The 14,476-nt window shown below is 40.2% G+C and overlaps 1 protein-coding gene across 8 annotated transcripts in view; it reads left to right on the plus strand.

The window, feature by feature from the left end:
- LOC130081920 (membrane-associated guanylate kinase, WW and PDZ domain-containing protein 1) overlaps window positions 1-14,476 on the plus strand; it is a 115,761-nt gene that overhangs the window by 84,424 nt on the left and 16,861 nt on the right. For all 8 annotated transcript variants that reach the window (XM_056246645.1, XM_056246646.1, XM_056246647.1 and 5 more), the window contains 3 exons: window positions 609-1,176; window positions 1,264-1,327; window positions 2,014-2,391. In XM_056246645.1, coding sequence (XP_056102620.1) covers window positions 609-1,176; window positions 1,264-1,327; window positions 2,014-2,391 — 1,010 coding nt within the window. The remainder of the gene's footprint in view (window positions 1-608; window positions 1,177-1,263; window positions 1,328-2,013; window positions 2,392-14,476) is intronic.

The following is a 14,476-nucleotide window of genomic DNA, read 5'->3' on the forward strand; positions in this document are numbered from 1 at the left end:
ACAGATTGTATCATGTAATAGCGCCTGGTATCAGGTGTATGTAAGGACTAGAAATAGCACTTTAGTTTAGCATAAAGCTAAATGATAACATGATGCTTCTCAAGATTTACTCAAAACCCCAATGAGTTCCCAACTTTCACCCCAACTTTTTTTTTTACCGATCATAGGTGGATTCTTTTCATGGAATGAGGTAGAAAATACATTATTTGTAGCTGTCAAATGCTAAACATTTCTTATATTTCCCATTTTTTCTTGTAACAATGCATAAAAACACAGACAAACCAAATATTGCCGTAATCTTGTTTCATCTGTCAAAGCCTTTTTGTTATGAGCAGAATGATATTATAATTCCCAAAATTGAAGTTCCTCAATGATTTCAGTTTTTGTTCTTGACAACTTGGTCAACTGTCTACTCGGAGGAATGAAACACACACCATAAGAGTGTTTCAATGCTGTTAAATCTAAATACTGTTTGAATCTAACTGATTACCAGCATTTTAGTTGTAACTTACATGTATTCTGTTCCTACCAACCCTGATTATGATACATTATGTCTTCAGCGATTTGCTTTGCCTGACCACATGGTCTTTCTCTTTTTATCTTCACAGGGCCTCGTTTATCCGTAACCACAACAACAACTCTCTCTCCACTCCGCCACCTCTCCGCCTGTACTCCTTCAAATCTTCTGAGAGTGACCTTTCCTCAAGTACTCCACCGCCCATATCTCGATTGCCCCTACCCCACACAGAACTAAGTCCGGGTCCCGTCCCTTACTCTCCTGGAGGAGGAAGGCGCTACTCCCATCTCCGTAAACCACAAAATACACTGCTAACCCCACCTAGCAGCGCCCATTCAGACGGGCCTTACTTCACCTTCAACGGCACAGCCAGTGCCAGCAGCGGCAGCCCAAACAGCATTCCTTCACCTGGAGCCATGAGCGCTGTGATTGGAAGTGGAGTTGGAGGAATAGCGGGAAGTGGGGAATTAGTCCCTGTTGCCTTGGCTAAATGCGAGAGAGGCAGCAATATGGGGTTCAGTGTGACGGCAGGAGGTCATGGAGGCAGACAGACCCTTGTGAAGAAAGTCTGGGACCACAGACAGTGTAATGGGCTGCAGTCTGGAGATGCAATTGTGAAGATCAATGGAGCAGATGTACAAAGTCTCAGCTTTGCACAGGTAGAAAATGAGCTGATAATATTTAGCTTTTTTTATGGTGTACAATTATAATATATATATATATATTATTTTTGTTTATTATTCAAGGTCCAAAGGATTTTGCAAGAACACACTAAAAAAGGGGAGGTTATTCTCCTGGTTTACAGAGGGGGTAAGTTATATGTTCACTCATTACATTACAGTGTTCACATTGAAAATATAAATTGTCCCCCATTTATACTTTCGAATAAACAAAGCTTTAGGATTTAGAATGATGTAAAATGTCTAAGAAATATTTTAGATTCTGCACTATTTATAGGTCACTAATCATGTGATAATTTGGAATATTTTCAAATAATTCTCCATAACATTATCCTCAGTAGGTGTGATATAGAAATTGTTGCCACTACCACAGTTATTTATATTTTGAATATATATTGGCTGGATAAAAACCTTAGTTACAGGCTATTTAATTTTTTTTTTTTTTTAATTTTTTTTTATTATAATGAAGAAATACAACGTTTGTCTGCAATAGATAAAATACCTTTACCTTTATTTTATTTATGAGACACATTTATCGGCCAATACTGATATATCATGCATACCTGATCATCAGGTTTTGCTCAAACTTTTGGATTTCATGCAGCTCGAGTCATGCTTTCAGGATGCAAACCAAATAAATAGACATTCAGATATTCATGTTCATTTTTCAATTCAACTTTCAGACTTTAAACCTACTGTATGTACTATTTGTTTTTTTAAATAAAGTGGCATTTTTAGATTGCCGAAAATCCATAACAATTGTGTAGTCTTCATCCCTGTTCATCAAATATTAATAATTCTATCCTTTCGTTGTAGGGACCTCCCATTTCTCCAATTCCCCTAATTCTGTGCGGCGACTAACTCCTCCCCCTCCTCGGTCCGCCTCTGACTCTGAAGTCCCTCTTATCGACTCTGTGCCATTATCGCGTAGCTCTCTTACTCCACCCTCTCCAGCGCTGGTGCGCTCCTCATTGGTCCAGAGCACCAGCTTCCTGGATTCTGTACCTGTCACTCTCACGCTTGAGCCACGTGATTGGATGAGTTTGGAAGAAGGAGGGACGGTGCTCAGTCCCAGATTAAGAACAGAGCAGAAAGAACAGCCTGTGCTACGGGGGTATGAGGTAGAGCTGAAGAGGAAGCCAGGTGAAGGCTTTGGATTTGTTATCGCCTCTCAGGATGTGGAAAATGTCAAAGGTGAGTATTTATAATGCACCAACACCATGCAATATCCTGCAAGTGCATATATATATATATATATATATTTGATGCAAATTTTATATCGAACAAATAAGTTAGGATTAACTTAGTTTAAAAGAGTCTTGTGCTCACACAGGTGATGCAGGTTCGAGTCCAGACTGATCATTTTGTCCTTCTGAATAACTGTCCTCTCTAATCAAGTCAAGTCTAGTGAGATAAAGGGCCATGTCACACACCCGGCGCAATGCTGTGCCAGGGTCAACGCAAGTGTTTTTTTTTGCTAGTTTCAGCCCGACGCAGTTAACATTTTCACGTCCTGCGCCACGTTGTTTAAATAGCACATGCATTTGCGCCCATTTGTGCGCCCATGGGCGTGCTGGTGTGAAAATGAGGTGTGTTCAGACGCACTGTTGGTGCATTGCTATTTTGAGGTAACTGAAATAGACTGCGCCATTGACCAACTGAAACCTGGACTAAAGTCAATAGCGCAATGTTTTTTTGTTTTGTTATTTAAAGAGCGCGCTAGTCATATGCGCCTATAGGCGGGTCCACAATGTACGTACACTTTGTCCCATAGATGGTCTGCTTGCACACGGGCAAATATGTTTCCTCGCTAGAGAAGCGTTCAGTTTTTCCGTTTGCAAATTCAGCTATGTGAATAGCGAATCCACCATGGTGCGAGCGCAACTGATTTTAAAGGGAATGGGAGATAAGACTCTCATTGGTTTATTTCTTGTTACGCCCAAAACACACCCATTACTCATTAAGAGACAACCCTTTTAGACCGCATGCACCGCACGCCGACCATTTTTCCCGTCGTTAAACTAGCAAAAGGACACGGATTAGGACACGCCCTAAGTGCACTTGCGCCGTGCGCTTTAGACCATATGCTTAAATCGTTAAAATAGGGCCCTTATTGTCTTTCTGCCATATGTAAACACTTACAGTGGAACGAAATGTCGGTCCTCGCAGGACTGCAGTGCTACATATTTAAACATAAATATAAACATATAAAAAGTTGAAGTATAAACAAATAAACAAGTATAAACCTACACAAAGATAATCTATTGAAAAACTTAATTTTACTATATATAATCTAACTATACATATACAAATATTAACTACACATATACTTAATCTAACTATACATATACATAATCAAAATTATACAAATACTTTACATAAACTGTGCATATACCCTGGGCATATCATTTGAATTTCACTTGTAACAACACGTAGTGCAGTGGTGCAAAAAGAGACATTCAGGGGAAACAGCGCAACTTGGAGACAGTGCAAGGTGAGTCTGTAGTGTATGTACACATGTAGACATATGTATTATCCTGGTGAGTCTGGGTAGCAGTGAGGATGTTAAAGTGTCCAGGGCACATAGAGAGACAAGAGAGTTTTACCACAGGTGGATGGTTTGTAACGCCTGTGTGTTGCCTACTCGTACAGTCACTATAGACCTTATTTGTGGCAGCACCATCTTTGATTTTTAACGGGAATGAAAGCGAGGCTGCAGAGTAATAGACATTCTTCTCTTCAGTGGGTTGTACTGTTATTTAATGTGTTTTTTGGATTGTTCTGTTGACGAAACACTGCACAAGCAACAGAAAATATCTCCATACTGAGTTACTCATAAAAAGAAAATTAACAACAGCTGACAAGTTCCACTCAAGATGTCATACTAATTGGTTAAAAGGTTAATGATCAAAATGAAACAATCACCCAATCAGAAACATCCTCATCAAATTGCCATTATCATTGGCATGTTTTAGCCTTTTCTACATCATAAAGAAGACAGTGATGCAGCTGGTCAGCAAACTCTGAATGGTGGCCCTGTAGGATGTGGTGAGGATGGGTGGGGGGAGACTTGCTCTTAACAGCGCAGGAAGTGATGTGGTGTTGGGGGTCCAGGTGAGATGCTGTAATGTGTCACCCCCAAAGTGTTAACATGTTCAATAATAATTTACAAAGACTTTAAAGCTAGAGTGTGCAGCTTCATAGAACCTAGCAATAGCACGGAAGCTAGCTTTAAAAGCATAAGATCCCACCCTAATATTTCTATTTCAAATATAATTCAAAAATATTAAGGAGCACAACTATTTTCAACATGGATAATAATAAGAAATATTTCTTGATCACCAAATCAGCAAATTTGAATGATTTCTGAAGGATCCTGTGACGCTGAAGACTGGAGTAATGATGCTGAAAATTCAGCTTTGCCATCACAGGAATAAATTACATTTTAAAATATAAACAGAAAAAAAGCTATTTTAAATCGTAATAATATGTTCAAAATATCTATTGAACAGTATTTGTAATTGGGAATTCACAAACGTTCTATATTAATGAAGCTCCATGGAGTTTCATGCTATTTAATGTTTTTGGTTAAAAGTACTTTAAGTACGTATGTTATTCATTTAAAGCTGCCACAAACTGTGTTATGTGCATAATTGGGCTTATTTAGTGGCAGCTGTATTAAGTTGACTGACTGACAGTGAGACAGAGGCCTGCCAACACTGAGGCCTGCCAACAGTCAGGCCCAGATACACGCACCCCTCCTTCACCCTCCCACTCTCCCCTACCTAAGCCCACAATGACCTCATTTTGCTCAGTGTTCCTTTGGTTTTTATTGAGGCCATGGCATCACTAAAGCATGAGCATCTAAAAAAGTGCCTGTCCCCAATGTCACAGCTGTTTCCATGTATATCAATATCTTAGATCCTTCTCTTCTGTATGACTTGATTTCATAATCATTTTTAGATGAATGTGCTGTTTTGGTGTTTTACACAACCTCAGAGTCTAAATTAGAGTCAAAGTTAAAATGTGAGATTATGACAGTATTATGAATGAGATTATATATGATAATATATATGACAATGTTTTACATTTTATAATTATGTAGTTTGATTGTAGTGCCATTCACATTGACTAGCTTATTGGTTAGTTTGTGTTTGCAGTTATGTTAAGCTATTGTTCTCAAATTGGCAATGCTAGATCAAGTCTGGCTCATATAATTGATCCTGTTCCTTCTCCTAGGTATTTGGAAAATAGCCTAAACTAAAAAACAATTGAGTTGCTTATTTGTGTTCCTACACATGAACCGTACATTAATGGCTGGCAATTAAAGGCTCAGTATGGAGATAAAAGAGAGTTCGCTTTGTGACTGTGATACTTGATGAAACACTGGTGTGTGTGTTTGTGTGTACAGCTGATGACTGTAGAGCTTTATAATTCAGGGATGGTGTCGATACAAGAAATGTCAGGGAAGACTGCGAATTATAAAGAGAGAATGAATGATGTCAGCAAGCAAACCATGGGAGTTACAGATCAATGAATCAATACGAACGGTTATCCTAGTTTTGCCACTGCCAGTGGATCTCTTAAAGGGACAGTTCACCCAAAAATTGTTATTCACTTTTATGATTTTTCCAAACCCAAATGACTTGTTTCTGAGGTGAAACACAAAAAGTGTTGTGGCCATACAAAAACTTTGACGGACGGATAGACTTTAAAGTTTAGTTATTCATTAAGTGTTTCCCTTAGCTGAATCTCTATTTGTGAGTGAATAACGAAATACAATTTTTTTTTGTATTTGTCACATAAATTATAATATGGCTTCGGAAGATTTGCAATATGGAGTACACTGTAAATATCGTGTTTACACTTAAAACCGGCACCTGTGGTTGCCAAAAACTCCACGTAAAAAACTACAGTGACAGTTTTTCAGGTATATGGGATATATTGGTACCTGTATATACTACAATTTGTAACAGTATATTTCATTAAATGATATGTCAATTTAATCTACTCCATCAAATGTACTGATAACGTCTAGGTTACGACTGTAACCTCTGTTCCCTGAGAACAGGGAACTCGCACTGCGTCGATTGATGCTTTGAGGGAACACCTCAGGCGTGACAGGTGTCTGAAATCACAATCAAATCACGGCAATCATAATGACCGGCGACAGCTGCTGACATCATTAACATGCAACCTGGAAGTATATAAGGGCGCCTTGCACAAATGACAAACACCTTTTCGTCTGAAGGGACAGTTTGGCAGGCAGGCCCCGAGGCATGGTGAAAGACGCAGTGTCTCGTTCTCAGGGAAACGAGGTTACAGTCGTAACCTAGACGTTCCCTTTTGAAAAGGAACTCGCGCTGTGTCGATTGACGCTTTGGCGAACGATATACCAACGCCACCATGCCAAGGGGAGTGCATGCCCATAGGCAGTGACAACTGTCAGAACCAGCAAGTTCAAATTAAATGCCAGAACCACTCACCCTCAGACACACTGAGCTGTCAGTGACAGCATTCCCTTCGGTCATAGCCCAAGCTATATGCTTCACAGGAAAACCTCGATAAACATTGTTTGATGAGAGGCCTACCTGGGCCTGCTCAAGGGCCTAGGACCACAGCTTCAAATTTAGAAGGGGTCTCTTCTAGGGAATGTGGCTAGGGAACCCGAAGGAACCCCAGCCAGTCACTATTCAGGGGAACGTACTCACCCGAAATCAGTGGCGGAGCCAGAAGGCTAGTTGGGGTGGCAATTGCCACCCCAAACGAAGTCCTTGCCACCCCTGTTGCCACCCCGCTGAAAACATTACACTGTTTGATTTTTACGAACATTTCCCAAATCTCTCAGCGGACGTGAATGCATCCTACGCAGCACGCACAAGCCTACAGCGCGTGCTGTTGCTGCTACACTTTTTATTGGTTAAGCTGACACGCAGCTCCTCCTTCGTGCTCCAAACGGCTCCAAAACAAAACATAACGCGGCAGCACACACAGGATCGATGAAGAGCGTTTTGCTGGTATGTACGGCTTTTATTGGTATTAAATTAAACGAAGTACTGTTTTAACGGGAAGTAAGGGAGACGTTGCACTGTAGTGCAGCATTAATACTTAAATGAGCATTATTAGTCTCGTGAAACTGACTGTCACGCCTGCGTGAAGATGCTTAAAACATGTCGTTAGCAAATGTTCAGCAACAATCACATACATTAGGTAGGCTTATTCATATTAGCACGTGCAGCATATTGAACTAATCTTAATAAAACCACCGTGGAGATAGTAGATGTTACTGTAGAGATGTACAGAAGTACTGAAGTAAGTTTGTGTAGGCATACAATTTATTAACACTTAACATAACACAGTGTTCCCCAACCATTATAAAAGGGGCGCCCCGCCCTCCTAACTGTCTGTGTTTGCGCGTTTACAATTATCCCAATGAGTGCGCACACGCGCGGGCGGTAATGCACTCACTCTGTGTGTGCGCGCGTTGCGGGAGAATAAAACGATTCGCGGGACTCCCACAAACTAGAATAATTTATGAATAAAACATATAAAAACTAATACATTTTTATTCATTTGTTGCAGAAAAGCAACAAGAACAACTAAAACAAAATAGAAACGATTTACAGGCCAGAGTTTCTTTTTATAACATGTTTGCAGCGTTGAGCGATGTAGCCAATCACAGACATATGTGTTGATTTCTTGAACGCAAAGGCCAATCACAAGCATTCAATATAGACTCCCCTCACCGCTCAAAACTGACTTCAGTTCAGTGCTGAATTCTGTATGCTGGCAAATCTTCTAATTTTAACAAACAAAGTGTATATATTATGAAAGATTCATTGTGCAGTCATCTTTATTGATAATAACAGAGATGTGTGAGATCGCGATGAACTGATGTCCGCTTTTTAGGAATTATTAAGGGAGTGCACTTTGTGCGCAGTCATGCCAAACCATGCATGCAGTATCTGCTTGCTTTTATGTTATAACACATAATGTTTGTGTGTTAATGCTTTAATAATTTTAATTTTTAATATATGTATTTTTTATTATAATTTTAAATAATTTATAAAATGCAGTTAATATATTCATTAAAAGAAACAAATGAACACCATGACACCTTTAAGTGTTTGTGTCTGTCAATTTTCCCCAACCAACCAACCCAAACAACCTATATACATTTTGTGGAAAATAATACATTTTTAGTGTAATTGAACACTTTGTATATTGACCCCCCAAAATAATACCTTGCCACCCCTTTGCCACCCCTGTTTTAAAAGTCTAGCTCCGCCACTGCCCGAAATGCCACCAGGAAGGCCTGACCTGGTGTCGCTTATATTGGACACTTCAGTCTGGCCACTTCCTGTTGGTCCGGAGACAAAGCCTCTGGACATTTGCCTTTAGGTAAGGCATCCAACCCGAGGGACTGCGAAGCTGGCAGTGAACCAGTCCGCCCGGATCTCAGAGACGGGGTATCCCGGAGAGCATGACTCAGCATAGTGCTTACAACCTGCCTGGTAGGCAAACCAGGCTGTAGGCTAGATAGAGAGTTTGCAGGAGGGAACCAGTAGCAGAAAGTGAACACTTTAGTCATGCTAGGGCGCAAGCTCGCCTTCAGAGACTGCCTGCTAAGGCCAGCTGAACTGATAGCTGAGCGGCCACAGTTGCCAGAACCCAGTATCACTGGTAAACCACTCACAGGGAGGCCTGGTGAAGCCTACTACCTAATAACCATAGGACTGGCTACCTAGAGCCCATACTTGGGAGCTCGCCCTCAGGGAGGCCTGGAGAGGCTTGCTACCTGATAACAGAAGGTTGACTATCTAGAGTCCATTCTTGGGAGCTCGCCCTAGGGAGGCCTGGTGAGGCCTGTTACCCGATAACCAGAAAGTTGGTTACCAAGCCCTCTGGGGGGCCTGGTGAGGCCTGCATTACTCTTCTTGCCCCAGAACGCAGAAAGGGGGCGGGCCTTGGCCTAACGACTCCCATGGGAGGAGGCTATCGTATAGGGATGCTAAAAAACCTACATTCACAAAGTGAAGGGCCAGAGGCAGAAATGCTTTAGCAGAACGCCTCCACTATCCCTAGCATATCCTAGGCCAGCTACAGAGGAGGCCCTGGTGAGGGCCAGTCTGTAAGCATAGATCTACCTGAGAGCTCGAAGGAGCCACAGCCTTACTTTTTTTTTTTTTTTTTTGAGGGGCTGCAGAACCGCTCAGCCTACTGAAAACCCAAACAGAGCTCAAGGGGGCGATGTACTCAGGACAAAAAATGTCAGACGGTCCCATGGGCCGGACATAAGATCTATGTGGAGCTCCGGCGGCAGCCTATACTCCAAAGCAAAAAATACTTTTTTTTTTGAGGTGGCTAAAAGCCTAAGGGCTAACACAGATGTGTATAGAAAAAACAAGCGGTAGCATAAGCATTCCCATTCTTATTTCTAGAATGACGTTCTGCCACTTAACTCTCCGCTGATAACATATTTCATATGAAAGAGCGGCGGCCTCAATTGCTCTCACCATGAGAGGAAGCCTAAGCTATAAACATAGTTTTACAGCTAGAATGAGCGGTGGCACACCTCGCTTTCTTACACATGACAACAAGGGAAGCCATCACATACTCACATAAGAAGCCCAAACAACTGGTGCTTCTCTCTATCGTTCTAGCCACCTAACAGGGGGGACTTCAGGGCCCTAAGAAAAATATTTCTTACCTTACCTTACGACATTAGACACGACCCCATAACTCTATACAGGGAACGAGGTTTGTAGAGAGATACATTTTAGTGTTAGTTGCACACAAAAATTACTTTAAAAGAAGACCAACTCAGCTCACCTGCGGCGTGCGAAGTGAAGACTCACCAAACAGGTCTTTGTGAACATGGGGTCTACCGGCTTTCACATACCTGAAAGAGGCACTCTCGTTAACCAAGCCAAGGCGGGCCATCAGAACATTGTTCTCATCATGGGATCAACCTCAGGCCTGATGTAAGAAGCGCCTGGGAGTCGGAGAAGAGAGGAGAGGGCTGCGTTCTTGCGTTTGTGCTGGATCCCCTATCAGATCCCTCTTGCAGGAGTATCACCTTCTCTGTGACCTACTCCTCCATGGAGAGGCGACACTGGTTCTCTGGAAAGGGAACCACCATAATAATACAGGTGCACATATACACAAAGGTACAACACCATCAGGGTAACAAACAGCACTATAATAATGCATTAAACATACACTAAATAACAAATGTAACACAAAACTCTCTAATGTACATTACTGATAACCAAAATTTAAAAAAATATATTCATATGTATCATTTCACACAGGGGCTGCTGAGAATGTCCTTTTACTGTTTACCGTAAATTGTCAGCCGAACTCCTTAGTTCCTTACTAATAAAGTAATTTTTCAATAAAAAAGTAACTGTAATCTGATTACGAGAATAAAAAAAAACGTAATATAATCTAATTAGAAGTAGGCTACTTAATATCTTTTTTTACATGTAACCAGTTTACAATCCAGCGCTGCAGACTATACAGTTATTTCATTAAATTTCATCTTTTCATTTGATAATCACACTGTATCTGCTGTATCACGATTATCATGCAGACCCATTTATTTATTTATTTTAATTTTACATTTGGTATAATTAATTACTAGCTTTCCAGCAATTCTTGAACCTCCAGTATTTCCCATATTTTATTTTTTATTTTTTTTCGCAAAAATTCACCTTTTGTGTTCCACATAAGAAAAAAGTAATGCAGGTTTGAAATGACACATGGATGGAAATTTTTTTGGCCGATTTATCCCTATAATTACATGAACTATTTTCTGTTTTATGTTGCACCAGTGTTGTCATATGCTTATTTCACTGATACAGCATTAATTTCAATCCCTCAAATGCTTTTTATTGGCATGACCAGCATGCATCAGCAATCCCAAAGTCAGATTACACACAATCACATACGTGCATGTAGGTCTCTCTCTCTCTCTCTCTCTCTCTCTCTCTCTCTCTCTCTCTCTCTCTCTCTCTCTCTCTCTCTCTCTCTCTCTCTCTCTCTCTCTCTCTCTCTCTCTCTCTCTCTCTCTCTCTCTGTCTCTCCCTCGCTTCCCCTGATCGGCACCCCCGCTCTGCAGTGGTCCAAGGATTAAATCGTTCATCTCGTTCGCTCTCTTATCGCCCCTCCTCTTATCTCCATCTCTCTGTCTTTATTCCCTCCTTTTCTCTGCCTGTCCACCTCCCTCCCTCCCGCTCATCTCATTCACCGACTCCAGATGCCAAAGGAAAATGAACCCGCTACAGTAAGCAGTTCGCTCGCACAGCGATACAGAGGCTCGTTCTGTTTTGTTCTCTTCAGTTGTTTGTTTATGCCCTCCATTAGTTTTCTCATTATGACCCTTCCGCGTGATCGCTCTCACATGTGTAGGGATTTAAACGGAGTGTGATCCGGGATCGGGACCCTGCCTCCACATACACACACTAACACACACACGCACACGCACACACAAACCAAGCCATGCTGGAGAGACTGCAGTCTGCCTTGAAAAGTGTGAAGGACTCCAAACGTAAATATTTTTTTTCTCTTACTTGATTTCATCCCTTTTTTTCTTAAAAAGACAAGTTGTCATATTACTGTTGGGAGAATGTCAGTGCTGATGCAGAGTGTTTTAAATGGGAGATATATGTAGTGCTTTACTATTATGTGGTTGAATTGGCTCTATGGCCTGCTAATTTGAATTGTTATGACAGGTGATATCTGCAGTGCGTTTATATATGTTTTGGTATAGATATGCAGATGTTGAGGAATAATTTATACAGTTTCACTGTATACAAATATCTTTCACTCAATAAACACAATTAAAATCATTGGAAACCACCATATAAAATATAAACAATATAAAAACAAAGTGTTGTGTGTATTTTGTGTATGTAAAAATCTGATCTTTATGCATAGAAACTAATTACACAAAATATTTTATTGCTGTTTTGTAACGTGTTTTTGACCTGTCAAAATTAGTTCGGGGGGCTTTTTTTTAAAACATTCCCCTAGACCACAAAATACACACACACACACATTGGGGTTTTATGGGGTCATTTCATAGACATAATAATTTTTATACTGTACAAACTGTATGCTCTACCCCATAAATCTACCCTAACTATCACAGAAAATGTTCTGCTTTTTTTTTTTGATTTTCAAAAAAACATCACAACACACACACACAAAAAACACACGTTGGGGTTTTTGGGGACATTCCATATACATCATGATTTTTATACTGCACACACTGATTATTCTACCCCCTAAACCTAAAACTTTAGCTTTTTCAAAACATCATTTAGTATGCTTTATAAGCTGTTTTCCTCCTGGGGACCGAAAATGTATAATGATTTTGAATATTGCCATCCTTGTGGGGACATTTTGTCCTCATAACGTAGGGTTTACCTGGACCACACACACACACACCTATTATTGTGACAGTGCAAAAGCCCACTGCATTCTCTGCTCTTGGCTTCAGATACAGCAGGACTGCATTGTACCTAAATCAATTGCACATCTGCAGAACATTCTCTATTCATTAACTAGCAAGATAAGCGATATATTATCTTCATCTCATTCATACCGGTTCGTATTCATACATCTGCTTCAGTTGTGATGTATTTTAGACAATCATTGCAGTAACTAAATGCCGAGGCTTGTCATCTTTAATTACGTTTTGTAATTATTGTCTCATTCCTCGTATGAATTTGATGAGTAATGTATTTTCTTGACGGACTTTTTTCCAATCGGTTTAAGCTGCTGTTTGCTAACTCAGAAGTCAGAAGTGTGTGTGTGTTTCTTACAACTTGTGCACATATTCTATTAGATTTTTAGTGCTTAATGGGGTTGTTAAATGTGTTGTTAAATAATTGTTGCACTGAAATTCAAAATATTATGGAAGTAAAATGAATTAGTAAAATAGCGTTGTATGCCATCGAAAACACCCATAGCTATTTACAGCATTGTTAGTTATTTTTATTAACAGTTGTCACTATTTATACAGTCATAACTAGTATATTTGATACTGTACTGGGAAAAGCTATATTGCTGCAGTGCAACACAGGTTCATAATGAGCATCACACACTCTTTCTGTGTCTTTCTCTTGTCCCGCTCAGTCTCTCTCTTGTATTTTAGTATGCAGCGCTGGTCTTCTGAAGTGAATGGTGTTACAGTGCCAGCCAGTGCATTTCAGCAGCTGTGGAGCACTTTTATTATTGAGATGAAGACTGTACAAAGACTGCTATTATATTACAAACTTTCATCATCATGTCACTTAAAAGACGCACTGTTTGCATCACTGTGCTCATCTGTTTGTTCTAGACAGACTGTTAGTCTGTGGATTTTACAGCCACTCTTTCTACATCATTATGCCAGTAGGTGGCAACAAGTGAGTGTCTTTATGAGTAAGTGAGCCACTGAATCATTCATTCAACTGATTCATTCAAAACACTGGTTCATTCAGGAAATAAGTAACTGTATTATGAGTGAATCATTAGCCCCTTTCACACAGTAATCCCAGTAAATTACCGTAAAATTACCGGTAGTCAGGCTTTTTACCGTTAAGAGACCATTCACACATCAGCACCAAAATACCGGTAACTAAATTCAGTGATGTCAGATCGGAAATGATCTTTAAACGCTGCGCCATTGTCTTCATCCGCCCGCATGAGGAGAAGCCCTTTAGTTTCACTATCTGTTCAATTTGACAACATTTTGAGCGACAGGCGTAAGGGAATGATCGCACAGAATGTGTTTTTTACTCTTAAAAACACGAGACACGCATAATAATATTCAACTGCAGAGCCGCAGCGCTGATGAATGGAAAAGAAGGCTTTGTCTTGAGCGCGACACTGAAAAAGCTGCAAAACATAGCACAACGCTGGTCAAAGATGTTAATCTAGTGCATATTTACATAGAAAAACTATTAAAAAGCAGCGGAGCTTACTGTAAACAGCGCGGAGTAATTGTGTCATTTCCATAAGAACTTTATGATTTGCCCAAAGGAGACTTGTTACGTCAGCTCATTCCTATTTTTTTACATGCTCATACCGGTAATCTTCTTTCTTTGTTCACACACAGCATCATACCGGTAATTAACTGGTAATGTTACAACTTCTCATACTATAAAATGCTCGAACTGATTTACTGGTATTTTTTAAAATGCCTTGTTCACACATGATCTCTTATCAGTAATTTACCGGTAAAGACTGTATGTGTGAAAGGGGCTATTGAATTATTCACTCAGTCTAT

The sequence above is a fragment of the Rhinichthys klamathensis genome, unplaced genomic scaffold (assembly GCF_029890125.1).
Source record: "Rhinichthys klamathensis goyatoka isolate OS25496 unplaced genomic scaffold, OSU_Roscu_1.1 h1tg000040l_1, whole genome shotgun sequence".
Classification (NCBI taxonomy): Eukaryota; Metazoa; Chordata; class Actinopteri; order Cypriniformes; family Leuciscidae; genus Rhinichthys; species Rhinichthys klamathensis.